General features: G+C 45.2%; 3 protein-coding genes across 5 annotated transcripts in view; 1 reads left to right on the top strand and 2 right to left on the bottom strand.

The window, feature by feature from the left end:
• Positions 1-22969, top strand: part of LOC139394344 (zinc finger protein ZFP2-like) — a 196958-nt gene that overhangs the window by 51122 nt on the left and 122867 nt on the right. The window contains exons 3-4 of the mRNA XM_071142391.1: positions 21042-21163; positions 21215-21362. Coding sequence (XP_070998492.1) covers positions 21042-21163; positions 21215-21362 — 270 coding nt within the window. The remainder of the gene's footprint in view (positions 1-21041; positions 21164-21214; positions 21363-22969) is intronic.
• The window catches only part of LOC139394346 (zinc finger protein 391-like), a 55627-nt gene continuing 35267 nt past the window's right edge, over positions 2610-22969 (bottom strand). Inside the window, exons 2-4 of the mRNA XM_071142394.1 lie at positions 6857-7142; positions 3719-4165; positions 2610-3214 (exon numbers count right to left, since the gene is read on the bottom strand). Coding sequence (XP_070998495.1) covers positions 2859-3214; positions 3719-4165; positions 6857-7142 — 1089 coding nt within the window. The 3' untranslated portion in view covers positions 2610-2858. The remainder of the gene's footprint in view (positions 3215-3718; positions 4166-6856; positions 7143-22969) is intronic.
• Positions 16294-19328, bottom strand: LOC139394348 (putative nuclease HARBI1). 3 transcript variants are annotated; one of them, XM_071142396.1, is made up of 10 exons: positions 19258-19328; positions 18994-19170; positions 18842-18903; positions 18673-18759; positions 18302-18585; positions 18187-18222; positions 17533-18088; positions 17348-17463; positions 17140-17251; positions 16294-17045 (listed from the first exon to the last, which is right to left on the bottom strand). In XM_071142396.1, the coding sequence occupies exons 7-10, from the start codon at positions 17732-17734 to the stop codon at positions 16675-16677; spliced, it is 801 nt and encodes a 266-aa protein (XP_070998497.1). In that variant the 5' UTR covers positions 17735-18088; positions 18187-18222; positions 18302-18585; positions 18673-18759; positions 18842-18903; positions 18994-19170; positions 19258-19328; the 3' UTR covers positions 16294-16674. The 3 variants fall into 3 exon arrangements, with proteins under 3 accessions (XP_070998497.1, XP_070998498.1, XP_070998499.1); XM_071142397.1 differs by having other exon boundaries at positions 17533-18222; positions 18302-18475; positions 18544-18585; positions 19258-19322; XM_071142398.1 differs by lacking the exons at positions 17348-17463; positions 18302-18585; positions 18673-18759; ... (1 more) ...; positions 18994-19170; positions 19258-19328.

The following is a 22969-nucleotide window of genomic DNA, read 5'->3' as shown; positions in this document are numbered from 1 at the left end:
TACAAAAGTGTTCTCTATTTTAACCTCTCTATGCCCACACAAAATCCCTACTCCTGTTGAGTGCACCCCTCCTATGCCCCAAAAAGATTCCCCCTTATCCCACTCCCTCTTAAATCTACACACATCCCCACCATCCCTCAGGTGAGCCTCCTGTAAAAAACAGAAATCAAACCCCACACCCTCTAAATAACAAAAAACCGCCCTCCTTTTAACATTATCCCTTAAGCCCCTAACATTTAGACTAAAAAAAGAAACAGAACTATTCATTTAAATATTTACAACAAATAAAAACCCCAAAACCCAAAGAAAAACCAGGAGACTCACCCGATGCTCCCCTGGTCCATCTCCACCGGCGGGGACGTCCTCTCCTCTCCTGACGCCCCCCCGTCCTCCATCCCAACCCATGATCCAGGCAGTGTGTTGGGTCCTCCCTCCCCACCCACCATCCCCCCCTCCCTGTTTGCCTCGGGGCTGCATATAGGGGACCCCATCTCCCCAAACAGGAGTTGGGATCCCTCTAGCAAACAACCCACCGACCCCTCACTGGAGTCATCCACTAAAATGCAAGGGGCTGAGGCAAACCGGGAGGAAAAATTACCCCCCCCCCCCCCCCCCCGCCACTCTCTTAACCCCCCCCTCCCCCTCCACACCCCCCTCCCTCTCACTTCCTGCCAAGCTCCCCCTCTTTATCCCTTTCTTCTTTGGTGAAGGAGGTAGCGGGGAGACACAACGTCCCATCCCCACTAACCCCTCCACCAAATCCCTCATTTCGACCTCGAGGAAGCCTGGCAGGCTGTCCCCCCACTCCTTCCCCCCATCTCCCCCCCCCCCCACCCCCTCCCCTCCCACATCCACTCCTCCCTCCTTCTCCGTCACTGTCCCCCTTCACTCTTCCACTCCTTCCACTCCTTCTCGTCCTTCTCTGCTCCTCCACGTTCTTCCACCTTCTTTTTAATCTCTCCTTCTTTTTCCTTCTTTCCATCTTCTCTCCTCTTTCTTTTCGCCTCTTCGTCCTTCTCCGTCCACTCCCCTGTGCCATCCGTACAATCCGCATGCGTCCTCTCTTTCCTCCCCCCATCCCCCGCTCCCCCCCCAGCTGCAGACGCGTATGACCTGTGACGAGCCGGGCAATCACGCCACAGGTGTGCTCTTGAGCCACACCCGTGGCAAGCCTTGGGCTCGTCACACTCCTTGGCCTCGTGCTCTTCCGACCCACAAAAACGACATTTCTTGGCGCTGCACGAGGCCAGGATATGGCCGTAGGCCATACAACGCCTGCAGAACGGGGGCTGACGTGCATAGTAGAGTGTTCCCCTGTCAGCCCCCAGGGAGAACATCGCCGGAGGATGGAGGTAGCCATCCACACTCTTCGGGGACTCCCTGAGTAACGCCTGGAACCCTCTTCTCCCGTTCCAGAAACCCAGGGAGTCCCTGAGGTACCTCGCTGAGGAGACATTGTCCATGTACCTCCCCAGAAAGGCCCTCACCTCTTCATCTTTCACGTGCGGATTGTACATGGTTACGGTGACCACCCTGAAGTTGTTCTTCGCCAGGCTGGTCACCGCATAATGGCACAGGGGTCCCGTTTTCTCCGCTTCCTTTGCCATCTTCATTACTTCGTCGTGTTTTTCTTCTTTGTGAAACGTCACATCGAAAGCCTTCTCATTCGGGTTCCCTTGAAGGCAGAGCACTTCCTTCACCTCTATCCTGAGGCATCCCATCAATATGGTCCTTCCAAAAGTTTCCCTGCCCCAAGGTTCCATCTCCTTTTCAGTCCATGAAAATCTTACGGTATTTGCTATACCAATCCCCGGAACCGACCAGGTTTGCTTGTTTGTATTCATTTTTTTTTTTTTTTTTTTTTTAAGAAAAAAAGCTCTCTTCAGAAAGAAGCTACAACCTGAAGTGAAAACATCTTTAAACCAAAAAGGTGGAGCAACTAAAGGTGTTGACTCTCCACATCTATCAAGACAACTGGAGCACTGGGCCAGACACTCTTAAATAGAACCTGGACCAGCTCAGGTGAAACACCTTCCCAATTACGAGATGGACAAGCCAGCACAGGTGTAACACATACTGACTAACGAGGTGACACCAATCAGTGCGTCATGCTACATGCTAACGAGATAGGACCAGGCCTCAGGACAACCTGGCATGATGACTCCTTGGGGACACCCAGTCCACCTGGCCGTGCTGCTGCTCCAGTTTCAACTGTTCTCCCTGCGGCTATGGAACCCTGACCCGTTCACCGGATGTGCTACCTATCCCAAACCTGCTGTTTTCAACTCTCTAGAGACAACAGGAACAGAAGAGATACTCTTAATGATCGGCTATGAAAAGCCAACTGACATTTACTCCTGAGGTGTTGATCTGTTGCACCCTCGACAACTACTGTGATTATTATTATTTGACCATGCTGGTCATTTATGAACATTTGAACATCTTGGCCATGTTCTGTTATAATCTCCACCCGGCACAGCCAGAAGAGGGCTGGCCACCCCTCATAGCCTGGTTCCTCTCCAGGGTTTTTCCTAGATTTTGGCCTTTCTAGGGAGTTTTTACTAGCCACCGTGATTCTACACCTGCATTGCTTGCTGTTTGGGGTTTTAGGCTGGGTTTCTGTACAGCACTTTGAGATATCTGCTGATATAAGAAGGGCTTTATAAATAAATTTGATTTGATCCAAGTGGGCACACGTTTAGGCTTCTACATTGTGAAATCATTACAATACGCCTACTACAATGTTAAAAAATTCTACATTGTGACATTAATTCATTGAAATCATGAAACAACTACTTCATGTATGTATTTTCTAATATTTGATCAGAGATCATTTATCAGATTATCTCTGGTCACAGCTATGAGATTTCAATCCTGTGTGTTCTCTGGTGTTGAGCCAGAGAGCCAGATTGACTAAAACCTTTTCCACATTGACCACAGCTATAAGGTTTCTCTCCTGTGTGTGTTCTCTTGTGCACTGTCAGATCTCCAGATCGACAAAAACTCCTCCCACATTGACCACAGCTATAAGGTTTCTCTCCTGTGTGTGTTCTCTGGTGTAGAGCCAGAGAGCCAGATGAAGCAAATCTCTTCCCACATTGACCACAGCTATAAGGTTTCTCTCCTGTGTGTGTTCTCTGGTGTAGAGTCAGAGAGCCAGATGAAGCAAATCTCTTCCCACATTGACCACAGCTATAAGGTTTCTCTCCTGTGTGTGTTCTCTTGTGCAATGTCAGATCTCCAGATCGACTAAATCTCCTCCCACATTTACCACAGATATAAGGTTTCTCTCCTGTGTGTGTTCTCTGGTGTCGAGTCAGGTTGCTAGATGTAGCAAATCTCCTCACACATTGACCACAGCTATAAGGTTTCTCTCCTGTGTGTGTTCTCTGGTATCGAGTCAGGTTGCCAGATGTAGCAAATCTCCTCCCACACTGATCACAGCTATAATGTTTCTCTCCTGTGTGTTTTCTCTGGTGTTGAGTCAGGTTGCCGGATGTAGCAAATCTCTTCCCACATTGATCACAGCTATAAGGTTTCTCTCCTGTGTGTGTTCTCTGGTGTTTAGTCAGGTGGCCAGTTGTAGAAAATCTCTTCCCACATTGATCACAGCTATAACGTTTCTTTCTTGTGTGTGTTCTCTGGTGTACTTTCAGAGAGATTAATGTTGTAAAACTCCTCCAACATTGACCACAGCTATAAGATTTCTCTCCTGTATGTGTTCTCTGGTGTTGAGTCAGGTTGCCAGATGTAGCAAATCTCCTCCCACATTGATCACAGCTATAAGATTTCTCTCCTGTGTGTTTTCTCTGGTGTTGAGTCAGGTTGCCAGATGTAGCAAATCTCTTCCCACATTGATCACAGCTATAAGGTTTCTCTCCTGTGTGTGTTCTCTGGTGTTGAGTCAGGTTGCCAGATGTAGTAAATCTCTTCCCACATTGACCACAGCTATAAGAATTCTCTCCTGTGTGTGTTCTCTGATGAATTTTAATGCCTGATGATGTGAATCTCTTCCCACAGTCAGAGCAGCAGTGAGTTCTCTTCCCTGTGGGTCTCTGCGGGTGTTTATTGAGGTGTTCTGATCTGGAGAGACTCTTCTCTGTCTCCTCAGCATCATGAGGTTGTTGAGGCTCCCCAGAGGATCCACGATAGTCACGTCTCTCTCCTGTGTGAACAACAAAGTCAGACAGATGATTAAAGGCCCACAACAGTGGTAATCCAGTGTAAAAGTTGATGCCAACAGCATAGCCATGATGTTGTACAACAATTGACGTCTGTAATGAATGTTAAAATTTTTGTCTTAAAATGAGCAAGAAGTCATATTTTGTCTTGTTTTCACATTAGTAGTGACATCTAAGATTGTAGACTAGAAATAAGTTATTCATGTTGTTGAAACTCTAAGCAGTGTGGTAGAAGACTTTTGGTCTACAATACAGGCCCCTTTGTGTTTTCTAAAATTGCGGCACGAGGGCAATTTGATTGCATAAACTCCTCCATGCTAATGAGGAAACCACTAGTTATGGATGTCGTGTATCTGGTGTGACAAGAGATGAAAAGAATCTGCCCACTCCATCAAGCAATGGGTACAGCAACACAAGGCATTCACGGGACCTCATGGACCACACCTGCAGAAACTGGACAACAGGGGGAAGCAGAGGAGATACCTATCATAGACTTCTCCCAGCTGAAGCTTGACATGCCACCTACGCCGCCTCAAGTGGTAGAAACAACCAGCTGGTATCATTAAGTAGAATCAGCCAACAGTAACACGGAAGCAGCAGAATGGGAGTTAGTAGTGCATGACCTAGATTTAGAATAAGAAGCTTCCATTTAGACACAGGTCTAAGATGACGTAAGAAGCAATCTACCGTCCCAGTGTAAGCACTCAGTGTAAGCAATCTACAGTCCCCGAGTAAGCACTCAGTGTAAGCAATCTACAGTCCCCGAGTAAGCACTCAGTGTAAGCAATCTACAGTCCCCGAGTAAGCGGCCGGTGCAAGCAGCAGGGCAGTGTCAGTGTGAAAGTGTGGTTTAGCCACAGCTCCAGAAACTTGCGAACTTCCCCTGTAAAAAGGTATATAAAGAGAACAGAGATCATAAGAGAGGCATGATCCTCACTGACATATGAGACAGACTTCATATGGAGAATCCTCATAGGTAAATTTACTATTGCACTATACGCTTTTTGTTAGACGAGAACCATATTTGAAACACAGGGGTCTTGACACCTCTTGATCACAGACAAAGCGGCAGTAAAACAGTGAGACATCAAGTACAGATGTGATTAGCAATACAAGGAAACAGCCAAGTACCCGTTACAATATATTGAGTCCATACACAGAGTTGGAAGTGTATTAGGATATTGGAATTTGGAATCTAGCGTTAGTGCTGTGAGAATACCAATTACCAATTAAAGAATATTTGGGGCAGCAGGGTAGCCGAGTGGTTAGAGCGTTGGACTAATAACCGAAAGGTTGCAAGTTCGAATCCCCGAGCTGACACGGTACAAATCTGTCGTTCTGCCCCTGAACACTGTTCCTAGGCCGTCATTGAAAATAAGAATTTGTTCTTAACTGACTTGCCTAGTAAAATAAAGGTAAAATAAAAAACTGTCATTGTGTGTCAAAATATATACCAATACTAGTTTCCAAGTGACTACTAGCTGACGAGCATAATAACCAATAGAAGAAGTTATTAGGTATTGATATATACAGAGGTAAAAGAAACTTGAAGGTAAGGAATTATAGGAAGAATCCATAACACTCTGAATATTTAAATGGGAGTATATCTATCCAAGGCCTCATACTAGACCGGAAAATAAGGGAGTGACAACGTGAACGAAGGAACAAACCCAACTCACGCGAAGGGCCATTACGAAGAAATAGAAGGGTTGGTAGGGCCGCACGGCTAGGCCCTTGTTACACCGCAGTAACTAAAATCCTAAAGTCCTCTGCCCAGCCAGAAGACGGGGTAGAGGCATTTGCTGCAGGTATAAGGCAAAAGTCAGCAACTATCATTATGACATCATGGATTAATTCTAGAATATACTATATAGCCTAGAAAACTGGTTAAATTATCATTATGACATCATGGATGGCCAGTCCTTGTATTCATAGTGTATTGAATTCAGGGGGAGGGACTGAGCTGAACTCAAACCTGGGTCCAGCGACTGTCAAGTCAATACCTTATAACTGTTACGCCAAGATGTCTGAACTTCTTGACGAGGTCGCTCGGTGTTGGGTTATGGTTTCTACAATATCGTTCTCTATGAATTTGAGAGTGGTTAGCAATGGGTCTCCTTCCCCCATCCCTCAGCTGTTTACCAAGTCTCTAGGCAGCCATTTTGTTGTGGTTTTTAAAAAAAAACACAATCCAGCAATCTGTAGTTCAAACAATAACAAATCTGTCATTTCACCACTGTTTTGGTAATAAAATGATTATGGGGTTGGAGAAATGTAACTACAGACAGACCTATGGATGCAAGGCCTGACCATCCATGATATCAACATTATAGTTTTAACCATGTTGAGGCAGCAGGGTAGCCTAGTGGTTAGAGCGTTGGACTAGTAACCGGTTGCAAGTTCATATCCCCGAGCTGACATTTTGAGGCGATACAGTGTTTATTTACATTGTTTCTAAACATTAAAGTAAAAACAGCTTATTCTGGGTTCTGATGGGGTTCAACAGTTGAACTAAGCTCATGAAGCATGTGTTATATTCTTCAAGAATCAATGGCTATAAATCAATTATTTAAAAGTCATAACATGAATGTAGCAATTGCAGATTTCTGCTTTAACACCAAACATCAGTCCAACAACTGCAGAGTTTGTGCCTCTGATTTTAAGACAGTACTTACTAGTGTTAATCAAGGAACGGTTTCTCAAAACCATCTTATGGCTAAATTCTTCGTTAGAACCATTGGATGCCTTAAGATGCGTTTGGGAAACCGGGCCCAGATATCCAGGTTCCTCTTCTTCCTCCTTTTTCGATGTAACAGTCATCTCTCTCTCCTCCTCTTTCACTCTATAAACTGCATCCTCCTCTCGTTTTACTGTAAAATCCTCCTCCTTTTTCACTCTGAACGCGTCTTCCTCTTCTTTCACAGTAACGGCCTCTACTTCTTGTTTTACTGTGATATCCTCCTCTTCTTTAGCAGAAGGAGAGTAGCTTAGTGACCGCATGGTCGCGGATGTTAGCTATGCTAATGCTAACTTAACCAGACTGCTAGCTGACTAATAACAACAACGCCGTAAATATTAAATTAAATCGGATAACTAACTAGACAAAAGAAGTGTGTTTAAAATACAGTGGCTAATAAACACGAAAGCGTCTAAAGAGCTTTACTGGTTCAGCTTTTTTGTCTAGCAAGCTACCGAGGTGGATAACTTACTGTTGCTGTTGAAAGAAGCGTTCCGTCCACTAGATTATACGTCACACCAACAGCATAAAGTCTCAGACCGCCATCTGCTGACTGGAGTGGGTAACGCAGTTGAGTAAAATGTATATTTTATTATCAGACAAAAAGTTAAAGGGTAGGAATCAGGGACATCGCTAGAACTAAAATATATATTAGCCCCCACTAAATAAATCAATATCAGTCCATATATTTTTTCTGTGATTTCTTTTTTTCGTCAACCGTTCCATCGCATTTTAAAAGTCCTACCGGTTCGGCACTAGGACCGGGGGAGGCTGCTGCTACACTAGTGACTGTTAGACTTTCTTCAGCAAAGATGGCAGACAGAAATACTAGGAGAGAGGGGTACCCCTACACAGACAAGAAATGGATCAAAGATGACCAGCACACCAGGCTGTCATTTTGTAAAACAGTGGATGTATAGAATCTAGCTAGCTGAAAAATGTACTGCAAATTTAATGTGCAATTTTGTAAGCTTAACTTGCTGATATTTGCCATGCAGATAGATGAAATCGCGTAGATTGCTATGTTCTTGTTATTCTTGTTCTTGCTTATTATGCAGTGGATGATTAAAATCCCTGTATGCCCATGGATGTGTTGCTAGCTATCTAGCCAATCTGTGTATGGACCCAAATGTTTGGTATACATATTAGTTCAGAACCTAGCTATGAACCTCAGCTATCATAGCCAGTTGCATCAACTTCAAAACAGCCTGAATGACATTAATGAAGCCTATGGATTGAGAAGAATATATGATCATGTTGTACCAAGGATGCAAGTCGTATATACATGTAGTTATTACTATGCATGAGATCCCCACATTGTAGCCTGTACATTTAATATATTCACTGATCATGTACTCTACCTTGGCAAATTAATGTGCAGTTTAGGTATGAATGTCTTTGAGGTGATCAAATTCCTGTCTTTGAGTGAGTTTTAGGATTCTATTGAAAGAAAAATGATATTTTTTTAATAATACGATTGTATATTATTATTTAGAAATACGTGTTTTTTCTTGTTTTTAATTGTTGACAGCCAGTAGACACCATGTTTATATTGTAGAAGCATTGTAGTTGATTATGTGAAATGGACGTTTTCTGTTGGGGGTGAGCAACCATGTCCAACAAAAATATAGGATATATTTGTTGTCTAAAGGGGGAAGGTGTTACAGGCTTTGGTCTTTCCATTTATGTTTTGAGGTTGGACTTTAGCACGTATAGCTCGTTAGCACGGAGGGTGCACTGATTGGTACCACCTCATTAGTCAGTATGTGTTTCACCTGAGCTGGTCCAGGTTCTATTTAAGAGTGTCTGGCCCAGTGTTCCAGTTGTCTTGATAGATGTGGAGAGTCAACACCTTTAGTTGCTCCACCTTTTTGGTTAAAATATGTTTTCATTCCAAGTTGAAGCTTCTTTCTGAAGAGAGCTTATTTTTTTAAATGAATCAATACAAGCAAACAAGATCGGTTCCGGGGATTGGTATGGCAAATACCTTACGATTTGCCTGGACTGAAAATGAGATGGAGCCGTGGAGTAGAGAGACATTTGGAAGGACTATTTTGATGGGATGTCTCAGGATAGAGGTGAAGGAAGTGCTCTGCCTTCAAGGGAACCCGAATGAGAAGGCTTTCGATGTGACGTTTCACAAAGAAGAAAAACATGACGAAGTAATGAAGATGGCAAAGAAAGCGGAGAAAACGGGACCCCTGTGCCATTATGCGGTGACCAGCCTGGCGAAGAACAACTTCAGGGTGGTCACCGTAACCATGTATAATCCGCATGTGAAAGATGAAGAGGTGAGGGCTTTTCTGGGGAGGTACATGGACAATGTCTCCTCAGCGAGGTACCTCAGGGACTCCCTGGGTTTCTGGAACGGGAGGAGAGGTTTCCAGGCGTTACTCAGGGAGTCCCCGAAGAGTGTGGATGGCTACCTCCATCCTCCGGCGATGTTCTCCCTGGGGGCTGACAGGGGAACACTCTACTATGCACGTCAGCCCCCGTTCTGCAGGCGTTGTATGGCCTACGGCCATATCCTGGCCTCGTGCAGCGCCAAGAAATGTCGTTTTTGTGGGTCGGAAGAGCACGAGGCCAAGGAGTGTGACGAGCCCAAGGCTTGCCACGGGTGTGGCTCAAGAGCACACCTGTGGCGTGATTGCCCGGCTCGTCACAGGTCATACGCGTCTGCAGCTGGGGGGGGAGCGGGGGATGGGGGGAGGAAAGAGAGGACGCATGCGGATTGTACGGATGGCACAGGGGAGAGGACGGAGAAGGACGAAGAAGGGAAGAAGGAAGAGGCGAAAAGAAAGAGGAGAGAAGATGGAAAGAAGGAAAAAGAAGGAGAGATTAAAAAGAAGGTGGAAGAACGTGGAGGAGCAGAGAAGAGGGAGAAGGGGACAGTGGGACGAGAAGGAGTGGAAGGAGTGGAAGAGGGAAGGGGGACAGTGACGGAGAAGGAGGGAGGAGTGGATGTGGGAGGGGAGGGGGTGGGAGGGGGGGAGATGGGGGGAAGGAGTGGGGGGACAGCCTGCCAGGCTTCCTCGAGGTCGAAATGAGGGATTTGGTGGAGGGGTTAGTGGGGATGGGACGTTGTGTCTCCCCGCTACCTCCTTCACCAAAGAAGAAAGGGATAAAGAGGGGGAGCTTGGCAGGAAGTGAGAGGGAGGGGGGTGTGGAGGGGGAGGGGGGGTTAAGAGAGTGGCGGGGGGGGGGGTATTTTGTCCTCCCGGTTTGCCTCAGCCCCTTGCATTTTAGTGGATGACTCCAGTGAGGGGTCGGTGGGTTGTTTGCTAGAGGGATCCCAACTCCTGTTTGGGGAGATGGGGTCCCCTATATGCAGCCCCGAGGCAAACAGGGAGGGGTCGATGGTGGGTGGGGAGGGAGGACCCAACACACTGCCTGGATCATGGGTTGGGATTGAGGACGGGGGGGCGTCAGGAGAGGAGAGGACGTCCCCGCCGGTGGAGATGGACCAGGGGAGCATCGGGTGAGTCTCCTGGTTTTTCTTTGGGTTTTGGGGTTTTTATTTGTTGTAAATAATTAAATGAATAGTTCTGTTTCTTTTTTTAGTCTAAATGTTAGGGGGTTAAGGGATAATGTTAAAAGGAGGGCGGTTTTTTGTTATTTAGAGGGTGTGGGGTTTGATTTCTGTTTTTTACAGGAGGCTCACCTGAGGGATGGTGGGGATGTGTGTAGATTTAAGAGGGAGTGGGATAAGGGGGAATCTTTTTGGGGCATAGGAGGGGTGCACTCAACAGGAGTAGGGATTTTGTGTGGGCATAGAGAGGTTAAAATAGAGAACACTTTTGTAATAATGCAGGGTAGAGTTTTGGGGATAGATGTTAAGTTTAGAGAAGCTAGATATAGGTTAATTGGGGTGTATGGGCCACAGGTGGCGGCAGACAGGAGGGAGATGGTGGACTGTCTGGCGCCCCTGTGTGTTACAAACAGGCACTTGGTGATAGGAGGAGACTTTAATATAGATTTAGGGTTAGGCGGTGATAGCAGTGCAGGTGCCATCTCTGGGCTAATGGCTTGCCATGGTCTGGTTGATGGTGGCCTGCACACTACTCCGGCAATGGTCGGTCCTACATGGCGCAACTCCAGGGGGGTTGCGCGGAGGCTCGACTACATTTTTGTATCCAGGTCTTTGGGTCAGTTGTCTGGGCGGCTGTTGCCTGTTTTCTTCACGGATCACGACGGGGTGTTCCTGCAGGTGGGGTCGCCAGTCTGCCTCTTCGGTAGGGGGTACTGGAAGTTAGATCGGGATATACTGGAGGAGCAGGCTTTCGTTGATGCATTTTTTTGTTTCTTTCGGAGGCTTGACGGCCTCCGGTCCATGTGCGAGGGGGTGTTAGAGTGGTGGGATTTAGTCAAGGGGAGGATAAGGGCTTTTATAATAGGATATTGTAGAAGGAAAAAAAGGGAGGAAAGGAGGGAGGTGGATCGTATCCAAAGGTTAATTGAACTCGAGTACGAGGCAGGCAACCTCGGCGGGTCGATTGACTGGGAGAGATTCGCAGCCCTAAAGGCGCAGCTCAGGGAGCTGCAGGAGCAGAAGGCTCGAGCTTTCCTGGAGCGTGCGCATAGTGGCTTTCTAGAACATAATGAGACTTGTTCCGCTATGTTCTTTAAGTCGGTTAGGGCCAGACAGAGTAGGAAGGTAATGAAGGGAGTTAGGGAAGAAAATGGTAGTATAGTAAGTAAACCAGAGGAAATGGTCAGAGTGACAACTGATCATTTCCAAGGTTTATTTAAGGAAAGGGAAATAGATGTAGAGCAGGGAAACGTGTTTTTAGAACACTTGTCCCGGCGGTTGCCAGAGGACATTAGAGACGTGATGGAGGCCCAGATCTCACTAGAAGAGGTTGAGAGCGCTCTTAGGAGGATGGGAAAAGGGAAGGTGCCTGGGATGGATGGGCTGCCGGCTGAGTTTTACCTCAAGTTTTGGGGTATACTTGGACCAGTGGTTCTCGAAGTCTTGAAGGCCATCCTTGAGACGGGGGTCCCGGGGGGATAAATGGCTGTTGGTGTGCTGTCACTTCTTTATAAGAAGGGGGAAGCAACTGACCTTGGCAACTGGCGGCCATTGACCATGCTGTGCGTAGATTACAAGATTCTTGCAAAGGTTTTAGCAGACCGGTTGCGCACAGCCCTTCCCTACGTCGTCCACGAGGATCAGACGTGCGGGGTAGAGGGCTGCTCTATAAGATGGAACCTACAGTTGATCAGGGATTCCATCGCTTGGGTTGAAGATAGAGGGCTGCCTTTAATGGTAGCAGCGCTAGATCAGGCGAAAGCTTTTGATCGCGTGAATAGATCTTTTCTATTCAGGGTGTTAGGTAGATTAGGATTTGGGGAGAAGTTTATAGGATGGATCCGTACTTTATATGTCGGAGCGGGGTGTCGAGTTAGTGTAAATAGTCACTTAGGTGACGTTTTTGACCTCTCGTCTGGGGTCAGGCAGGGATGCCCACTCTCGGCTCTCCTCTTCGTTCTGTACATGGAGCCTCTGGGGGCTGCCATTAGGGCAGACACAGGGGTGGAAGGCTTGTTGATCCCTGGAAGCGGTGGGCTGCGTGTTAAGATGACGCAGTACGCCGACGACACTTCCTTGCTGTTGTGAAAGGACTCGTGCCTGACAAGGTCCCTTGCCATCTTTGGGGATTTCACCCGAGCGTCGGGAGCAGTTCTGAACCATGCAAAGTCTTCCGTCAAGTTTTTCGGAAGATGGCGCGGTAGAACGGATGTGCCTGGGGGGTTATCTCTCTGTGAAGGGGCCCTGAGGATTCTCGGGGTTCATTTTGAGACCTCCGGCTCAGCGACGCTAAACTGGAACATGCGTATCGCAGTGGTACAGAGGAAGCTAGCAATGTGGAAGGCTAGGTATTTGTCTTTTATGGGCAAAGTCCTGGTCCTTAAGGTGGATGTGTTGCCGTCTCTTTTGTATGTGGCATACATCTATCCATTGCCGGCTTGTCTGAGGAGGCCTCTAGTGAGGCTTGTGTTTCAGTTTATGTGGAGTGGCAGGTGCGAGTGGGTCGCCGGGGTACCACATTTCCCCCTCAAGCTGGACGCCATTTTTGTTTCTTTCTTGTTGACGGAGCTTGCTCGTCCGGTTATACACCCGTCCGGCTACCTCCTGCGGGTGTTCTTCTCGTATAAGGCGAGAAGCGTAATGGTGTGGTCTAACGCGGGTCCTCGGCGGAACAGCTGCCGTGGCATTTTGGCCATGCGGCCAAGTGGCTGCGTGCGCACCCCGAGGTTGAAGTTGCCCGAGTAGGTTTAGACCACAGGCACCTGTACGAGGAGGTCAGGCAGGCAGGGAGTCCTGCGCCTGTAGCGGGCATCTCATCAGTGGTCTGGGAGGGAGTGCAGGCGCGGGGCCTGGACAACAGGCTCAAGGACCTGAATTGGTTGGGCCTCCATAAGTGCTTGCCGGTACGTGCCATCTTGTACCGGTATAGTTTGGTGCAATCCCCCACCTGTCCAAGATCCTCTTGTGGCAGGGAGGAGACTGTGCGCCATGCCTTTTGGGACTGTGCCTTTGCCGGACTAGTCTGGGCTAGGGCACGGGTAATGCTAGGTGTGGTTAGGAGTGATTTTGTTGTGACATGGGCTAGGCTAGAGAGAGGCGTAGGGAGAGCAAAGGGAACGGATAGGGACAGGTTTCTGCTCTGGCTTCTCATGAGTCTCTTTAAAAAGGGACTGTGGGAAGCCAGGCAGAATTTAGTCAAGACAGGGAGAGATTGGGGGGTGGAAGGGATAGTGAGAAGGGTGGAAGGTGATTTGAGGGGGAAGATGAAGAGGGAGGAGAGGAAGTGGGGGAAGCATGCGGCACGGGAGAGGTGGAAAGGGGGTTTAGGGCTGGGAGTGTTAGAGTGAGTTTGGTAAGGGGATAGATTAGGGGAGATAGGGAAAGGGTTAGGTATTGGTTAGGTATGACGGGGAGGGACGATGCTCCCCTGAGGTTTGTTTTTGTTTGATGTTTTTGTAAATACAATTAATTAAGAATGAATGAGAATTATGATTTTGTAATAGTATGAATGGTATTGATTGTAATAAATTATTTTAACCACAAAAAAAAAAAAAAAATTGTTTGTGTCTTTATTCTCCGGACTAAAATGTCCTGTTGTTTGGACTGAGAACTTGTACACGCCCTGTGTGTTGGTGTGACCGGTTTTGTTGCGCCGGTGAATAAAATTGACAAACGACTGAACCCTGCTCTCTGCGCCTGATTCCACCCACCACTCCTAGTTTATCGTAACAGCTACAGTGCAGGCTAACTCAAATGAGCTGCTAAATTAACTATCTAGCCAACTTCAAATACTGTATAGATAGATAGCTAGCTAAGTGAATTAAATATCAGCAACTACCTAACTTCATATTAGCTAGCTATCTATTTATCACTGTTAAAAACAACTCCAAATGCATTTATAGGTAGCTAGCTAGCTAACAGCCATGGAGGAGGGTGAAAGGATAGCAGCCCCAACTGTCAATGAGAGAGGAGGCTATTCTGGAAAGGGCAGGTACTTTTGTGTTGTTCCTGTTCCTAGAAGTGAGGACCGAGATAATAGTAACATAATATCCAGTGTGGTGTAATTTGACTATAATGAAGTGTGTTTCTTGTTAGGTTTTCTGTCCTCAGATAAAGAGCTCTATGAAAGCCAGACTACATATGAAGAGGTCCCAATGAAGAGCAGTGGTTCTCAGTCCTAGGGGACTCAAAGAGGGGCACATTGTTGTTTTTTCCTCAGCACTGCACAGCTGATTCAAATGATCAACTCATCATGAAGCTTCAAGTGGTATTTATGTATTCATTTGTGATGCTATCCTTGATATGATCCTGTTATTGTCACATGCTACACATGCACATATGTGTGCCCATGTATCTATCAATCCAATGTTATCATGATTTGTTATCAGGGATATTATACTTTAGTAATCCACAATGACCTGGTGATGTAACAGTCTAATAATGACATTGTCTTCCATATTCCTACAGATACCTTGTAGCTGGAGATTCCTTCAAAACGATTGCCTACAGTTACCGTGTAGGGTACTGCAAGGTTGGGTGACCAGGGTCATCTGGGACTGCCTCCTGGAGGAATTCAGGTGTGTGAAGGCTACCTGTGTCCTGCATAACTTCATGATGGACACGAGGACCAGGAGGGGATCTGCAGCTCGCCGCTGTGTCCAGGAGGAGGAGTCTGCTGTTCTGCAGGATGTTTCAAGGATGGGGTCCAACAACGCAGCAAGAGAGGCAATCCGTGTGCAGGAGATCTTCACCTCCTACTTCTTCAAAGAGGGTGCTGTTCCCTGGCAACACCATAGACTACACTATGCACAACCAAAGGCTCTTTTAAGAGCCATTCACATTGCAATAAGAGTATTCTTCCATTTACTTAGCTATGTTAACTGCAGTTATTCCATTCCCAGTTTCTCTCCCTTTGATTTATACTTCTCAGGTGAGGGTGCTGTTTAGGTAAGGGTGTGATGTCTGTGCAAAAAACAAAACAGGCTATTTTAAATCACCCAATTTTTAAAAAATGTAGAACAATTAGACACCCGATAACCCACAACTACACACTGATGTATCAATCTGATTGTTGGATTGTGTTGTACTGTAAGCAGGTTCAGGGGCCTGTTGCACAAAACTAGGATAAGGGATTAAGCCAGGATATCTTGGTGATCCTGGCTCAATTGATCCGTAATCCGGTTGCACTAAAGATGGATAGGGGGCAGGAGGATATGTTATGGTATAAATTACCATGGAGATTTATTCTGTGGAGCTAGCCTGCTCCAGACCAGGCTAAATTCCAGGATCTATTTAATCTCATCCCTAATGTCAGTCAGCAGTCACCACAAATGGAAACCAATAGTTATTTCACTGCTCACTATACATTGTTATCACATATAACTAGACCCACTGTTATTTAAACGTTTGTGATCATTAATTTCAATGATTTTGGATAAAAAATGATTTTTAGATGATGTTGCTATCATTAGATAATTTACAGTTTCCCATAGACTATAAGGCTATATATAAAATGCTAGAATATTAGGGCCACAGAGGGGAAAAAAACACAAGTCATAATATTGTAACCAGTTGTTTTAAAGGAGGACAGTTGTTAAAATGACAGATGTGGGGCATTTCGTGAAATTGTACTTCAGTATGGTTTCATAAACAAAGACATGCTGATGTGCCAGAATATTAAGTATCACATTGTCATAAGTATCAAAACTGTAAAAACAATATGTAGCTTTTCTGCAGAAAGAACCAGCCTCATAAATTTATGACTTTATCCTTTTTCTTCAGTGTGGCCCTAGTACTCTGTCATATAAACAAATACACATTCCATATGAATATAAAAACACAATGTGTAACATTATGTTCCTTTATTGAATAAGGACAAAACAAAGCAGGTAAACCATCAGCTCCTTTCAAAACTGAAGTCACAGTGACTCTACAAGATGGAAAGCACAGAATCTAAGCATATTATACAAAATTATACATATACAGACCTTTGAATGTGTATAACACACCCTGCATGTCTGCACACTAAAATAAATGCAGGACAAATCCATACACATCAACTGAACAGACAAATGAATGGATGCAGTAGCCTCCCTGCAGCCTTGTATTACACACAGTATACCGCACAAACATCATAAGAGGCCAAATTCGTCAAAAAACGAACCCAAAAAAACCCAAATTCCTCTGCCACCGCAGGACATATTTAACCAAAATTGAAAGCACACATACTAACTAAAATAATTCAACACATATTGGTCCCTCAGCAGCCGACCACTGTCGTCATCAGGGAAGATTGCCGGATTGTCCCAGTCCATGGCTGGTGGCACTCTGGGGGCCCTCTCCTTCCTCAGGCAGGCCACATTGTGAAGGACAGCACAAGCCACAGTAATATCACATGCCCTAACAGGGCTGACCCTTAATTTGTGAAGGCAGTGAAAGCGTGCCTTCAGGAGGCCAAAGGTCATTTCAACTCTGGCCCTGGTCCTGGCATGGGCATGGTTGTAGGCCTGCTGTGCTTCCTGGGGGTCTGTGAAAGGTGTCAGGAGAAAAGGCTGGCAGCCATACCCCCTGTCTCCCAGCAACACACCAGAGAATTCACCTGTCAACACAAAATCTCATCATTACTACCTCATAAACACAGTGATATTCTTGACACAGCCATGATGGTTATAAATAGGGGTTGTGTGGCTTACCTTGTGATAGGCACTGATAGATTTCAGAGGCCCGAAAGATTCTGGAGTCATGGACTGAGCCAGGCCATTTTGCCACAACATTGCTGATCACACAGTCAGCATTGCAGACCATCTGAAATCATAAGATGAGGAATATTACACCAATCAATGCACATCACTGGCAATGCAGAGTGTTCGTCAATGGACAATATCAAAAAGTTATGTTCACCTGAACATTAATGCTGTGAAAGGATTTCCTATTCACAAAATCGGCCTCATGGGCACCTGAGGGGGCTTTTATCCTTATGTGTGTGCAGTCCACTGCACCAATGACATTGGGGAAACCTGTCACACAAAGTAATGAGTATCCTACTATGTGTTAACAGTTGTCCTGTAATTTGTAGATCCTCTTACCTGCAATCCTATAGAACTCCTCTTTGATGTCACAGAGTCTTCTGTGGCCAGGGAAGGAGATGAAGACATCTGCTAATGCTTTGATAGCCAGACACACACTCCTTATTGTGCGGCAAATTGTGGCCTTGTTCAGCTGTTCTGCATCCCCCACTGAGTACAGGAAGGCTCCACTAGCAAAAAAGCGCAAGGCCACACAAACCATTTGCTCCACACTCAGTGCATGGCTCCGTGCAGTGCGGTGCTTAATCCTGGGACCCAGTAGTCTGCATAGATACCTGATGCCATCTGCAGAAAACCTGTATCTTTCATATAGATGGTCATCAGGGAAGGCCAGTGGGTCCAACCGGTCCCTGAAGACCCTTTCTCACCTGAAGGCTCTCCTCAGCACAAGTGCTTCTTCATCCACCACATCTCGCACGAATGGGCATGCCATTGTCAGAGCAGAAAGGAACACACAATTTTGGGCCTTCATATAGGCTAGTGGCCACACCTGGTGCTGGGGGGGGTGGGCAAAAGAGGGCGATGCCTTATAACGATGACTTGGTTGTACTGATTGCTGGGAAAATAAAAAAAACCTTAGAAAGATGCCACCGTCCTGTGTGCTCACAATAAGAGCTCATATGTCATGGCTCACTTGACTTTACGAGAATATACCTAATTTTTATTTTGAGCTGTGTCATCTTCTTGGAGCTGGGGGAGGAAAGAAAAATAATGATTAATACATTTGTGTTACAGTTAGCATACAGTGTACATTGAAGGCATATCTCACCTCCCTCTCAAGTTTTTTTATTTCAAGGTCCAGTTTCCTAATTGTCCTCTTTTTTATTTCGAACTCCAGTGCAAGATTTTCCATCTTTTTCTTCTTGTACTGAATGTCTATGTCTGCCAGTTCTATTTGGCACCGGAGGTGGTTGCCATACAACTTTCTGATAGCTTGTGAGCTCTGTGAACACAATACAATTAGCGCAGCTGGAATTTGGCAGGATGTGGTGTCCTTTTATTAATACGCACTATGTTGCCAGGCTGGTTTTCCCACTGTATAGCATCTGGGTCCTGTAAAAGAAATTAGATTTTTTGATTTTGATGAGGACTCCTCACCATTGTAGAGTAAATAGTACTTTCACAGTCTTAACATGATACCTCATGCCTTCTGGAATCCAGAGAGATGGTCTCCTCCTCATCATCGTCTCCATCATGTGCTGTTGCTGCTGCACTGGGGCCTTCACCCTATCACATTTAATCGGATTCATATTGAAGCTAGTAGACAAGACATGCCAGGCCTACAGTATGCCTTTGATGGAGTACTCACTGGATCAGCATCGTCTGGTGCTTGTGCTGGTGGCTCTAACAGGAACACAGTGCTGCCAGACACTGCAAGGCAATAGGTAAACCAAAGTCAGACAGTCCAAATTGATTCAATATGAATGTGGTTGTATCCCATGTAGAGATGGAAGGACATACCTTGAATGAAGCGGGTGGCATCTTGGGAGGAACCTATGCTCGTCTCTTTCCCCCCAGGGATCCCCTCTAAGACGGGCCTGCCTTTATTTAGCTCCAAGGCCATGTCCTCTGCTGGGGTAAGGTCAGCCTTTGGTGACCCACCACCCGTGCCTTGTCTGTGGGTATTCTTTTTCACTGCTAAAACAGTACAGACAATGTGTGAGCAGGCACCTTCTGGGTACAATATATGCTTGTGCTTTGTTAAATATTAGTCAGGGACCATACCATTCTGCAGAATGTTCTTGTATTTGATTTTGACCTGCTGCCATGTCCGTTTTGGCCCGTTCATGTTTAATCTACACACACACACACACACACACACACACACACACACACACACACACACTTAATGGAGTCACACTGCAAAAAATTACTTGGTATTTTTGTCTTGTTTTCAGTAAAAATATCAAAAATTTTATCATAGCTTTATACAGTGTGATGGAGTTACTTTACACAATTTCACTCATATCTGCAGTGCATTTCAATAAAAAAAATTAACCGTTTCATAATTACAGTACAACTGCATTTTTGGAGATGTGAATTAAATATTTGAATTGTAATTGTGATGTTTCAGCGGAGCGGTGAGTGTGTAATTGTGCACTACTTACGCATTCAGGCGGTCTGCAATACTTTGCCACGGTTTTTCTCTTTGCTTTATCACTGTGGCGGTGTTGCCTTTCTTCTTAATTATATCTTTTACCTCCTCGTATGCCTCCATGAGGATTTGTGCTTCCGACGGGGAAAAGTACGCGGCTCTAGTTGCCATGGTAAATCAGTTAATCTGTGATCTGTGGCGGGGTCTATTTGAGTGAGCCGTGAGCGCGCACCTATCCAGGATTGGTTTCACCTGGCTTAATGAATCCGTGTCTGCTCATCCTGGCTTGGTCTTTGTGCAACCAATTAAGCCTGGACGCACATGTTTTGGCTTCATTGAGCTCAGCTGAGTCATTTATCCCGGATGTCTTAATTCTACTTTTGTGCAACAGGCCCCAGGTGTATAACTGTGGCTCCTTCCACCTTCATAGAATAGGCAAGAGGGCCAACCATGGAGAATAGTAAGACACTTCATTATTTCAATAACTACGATGTATTGTTTGTCCGTTCATGTTTTTCAGCATAAAGTACTCTGCAGCCACTTAGTGTGGTGTGGACACCAGGTGAGGCCTCACACAGATTCCTGTTGAACATATGGGAGAAGATAGCTAGCTACACATCCATGGGCATACAGGGATTTTAATCATCCACTGCACAATAGCATACGTTATTTCATCTATCTGCATGGCAAATACAAATTTGTACATTCAATTTGCAGTAAATTCTTCAGCCAGCTAGATTCTATACATCCACTTTTTCACAAAACGACCGCCTGGTTTGTGGGTTGTTTAAGGTGTCCCTAAAACAACCAGAATGACAATTTCAAACTCATGTCACAACACCTATAAAACTAGCCCAGCTAGCTGGCTAAATCACGATTTACGTAAATGAGTGACTGATATTGATTTATTTAGGGGGGGCTAATTAATATTTTAGGACTGGCGACGTTTTAAAAATTATTATTATTCCAACCCTTTAAATTTGTCTGAAAATTAAATAAACATTTTACTCAACTGCGTTACCCACTCCAGTCAGCAGATGGCGGTCTGGGAATTTATGGTTATGCTGTTGGTGTGACGTATAATCTAGTGGACGGAACGCTTCTTTCATCAGCAGCAACAGCTCGTCAGACACCTCGGTAGCTTGCTAGACAAATTAGCCGAACCAATATAGCTCTTTAGACGCTTTCGTGTATATTAGCCACTGTGTTTTAAACCCATTTCTGTCGTCTAGTTAGTTATCCGATTTAATTTCATATTTACGGTGTTGTTATTAGTCAGCAAGCGGGCTGGTTAAGTTAGCATTAGCCTAGCTAACATCCCCGACCATGCGGTCACTAAGCTACTCTCCTTCTAATGAAGAGAAGGATATCACAGTAAAACAAGAAGTAGAGAGTGGGGCCTTTACTGTGAAAGAAGAGGAGGACGCGTTCAGAGTGAAAGACGAGGAAGATATCACAGTAAAACAAGAAGTGGAGAGTGGGGCCTTTAGTGTGAAAGAAGAGGAGGACGCGTTCAGAGTGAAAGAGGAGGATGGTGTTACAGTGAAAGGAGAGCATGTAGTTTATGGCGTGAAAGAGGAGGGGGAGGAGATGACTGTTACATCGAAAAAGGAGGAAGAGGAGGAACGTGGATATCTGGTTCCGGTTTCCCAAACGCATCTTAAGGCGTCCAGTGGTTCTAACGATGAACTCAACCGTAAGATGGTTTTGAGAAACCGTTCCCTGATTAACACTAGTAAGTACTGTCTTAACAACAGAGGCACAAACTCTGCAGTTGAACTGATGTTTGGTGTTAAGGTGGAAATCTGCAATTGCTACATCCATATTGTGACTTTAAAATTATTTATTTACAGCCATTGATTCTTGAAGAATATAACACATGCCTCATGAGCGGAGTTCAACTGTTGTACCCCATCAGAACCCCAAATAATATTTTTTTTACTATAATGTTTAGAAACAATGTAAATCAACACTGTATAGCAGTTAAGACAAATTCGTATTTTCATTAACGGACTAGGAACAGTGGGTTAATTGCCTGTTCAGGGGCAGAACGACAGATTTGTACCATGTCAGCTCGGGGATGTGCAACCGGTTACTAGTCCAACGCTCTAACCACTAGGCTACCCTGCTGCCTCAACATGGTTAAAACTATAATGTTGATATCATGGATGGTCAGTCCTTGCATCTGTAGGTCTGTCTGTAGTTACATTTATCCAAACCCATAATAATTTTATTACCAAAATAGTGGTGGAATGACAGATTTGTTATTGTTTGAACTGCAGATTGCTGGGTTGTGTGGGGTTTTTAAACAGCAACAAAATGGCTGCCCAGAGACTTGGTTAACAGCTGAGGGATGGGGGAAGGAGAAGTGTAACCACTCTCAAATTCATAGAGAACGATATTGTAGAAAACTTAACCCAACACCTAGCGACCTCGTCAAGAAGTTCAGACATCTTGGCAAAACAGTTATAAGGTGTTGACTTGACAGTCGCTGGACCCAGGTTTGAGTTCAGCTCAGGGCCTCTCCCTGAATTCACTACACTATGAATACAAGGACTGGCCATCCATGAGGTCATAATGATAATTTAACCAGTTTTCTAGGCTATATAGTATATTCTAGAATTCATCCATGATGTCATAATGATAGTTTAACCAGGTTTCTAGGCTATATAGTACATTCTCTCATTTTGTCTGTCACAGTTGAAGTGTACCTATGATGAAAATTACAGGCCTCTCATCTTTTTAAGTGGGAGAACTTGCGCAATTGGTGGCTCACTAAATACTTTTTTTTGACCCACAGTATGTCATGCAACAACAACCAAAGGGCTTCTTCGTTCATTACAGGTATATTTGTTGTTCGGTGAAGTTGTGGGCCAATATGGATAACAGTGTACAAACCCTCATTGTCAGGTTGATGGAAAACCAAAAAGCATTTTACTGGTTGAAGTGTTTTTTGATTTGCGATGATGACACAAACATTATATTAAGCAGGACATTCAAACGATCCTTACAATTAAACTCCAAAGTACTGTGAAATGCACTCATAAGCAACCTGGAAATGGAGGTTCCTTCCCTGAGTTTTCCCCCATTCACATTCAGAATACATTGTGAAAAACAAATCTTTGCTCACCATTTTTGCTCCTGGCAGATATACTACATCCATAACTAGTGGTTTCCTCATTACCAGATATACTACATCCATAACTAGTAGTTTCCTCATGACCAGATATACTACATCCATAACTAGTGGTTTCCTCATTACCAGATATACTACATCCATAACTAGTGGTTTCCTCATTACCAGATATACTACATCCATAACTAGTGGTTTCCTCATTACCA

Source organism: Oncorhynchus clarkii, unplaced genomic scaffold, assembly GCF_045791955.1.
Source record: "Oncorhynchus clarkii lewisi isolate Uvic-CL-2024 unplaced genomic scaffold, UVic_Ocla_1.0 unplaced_contig_399_pilon_pilon, whole genome shotgun sequence".
Taxonomy (NCBI): domain Eukaryota; kingdom Metazoa; phylum Chordata; class Actinopteri; order Salmoniformes; family Salmonidae; genus Oncorhynchus; species Oncorhynchus clarkii.
The sequence above is the reverse complement of the archived record's forward strand: the minus strand, read 5'-3'. Positions and strand labels throughout refer to the sequence as shown.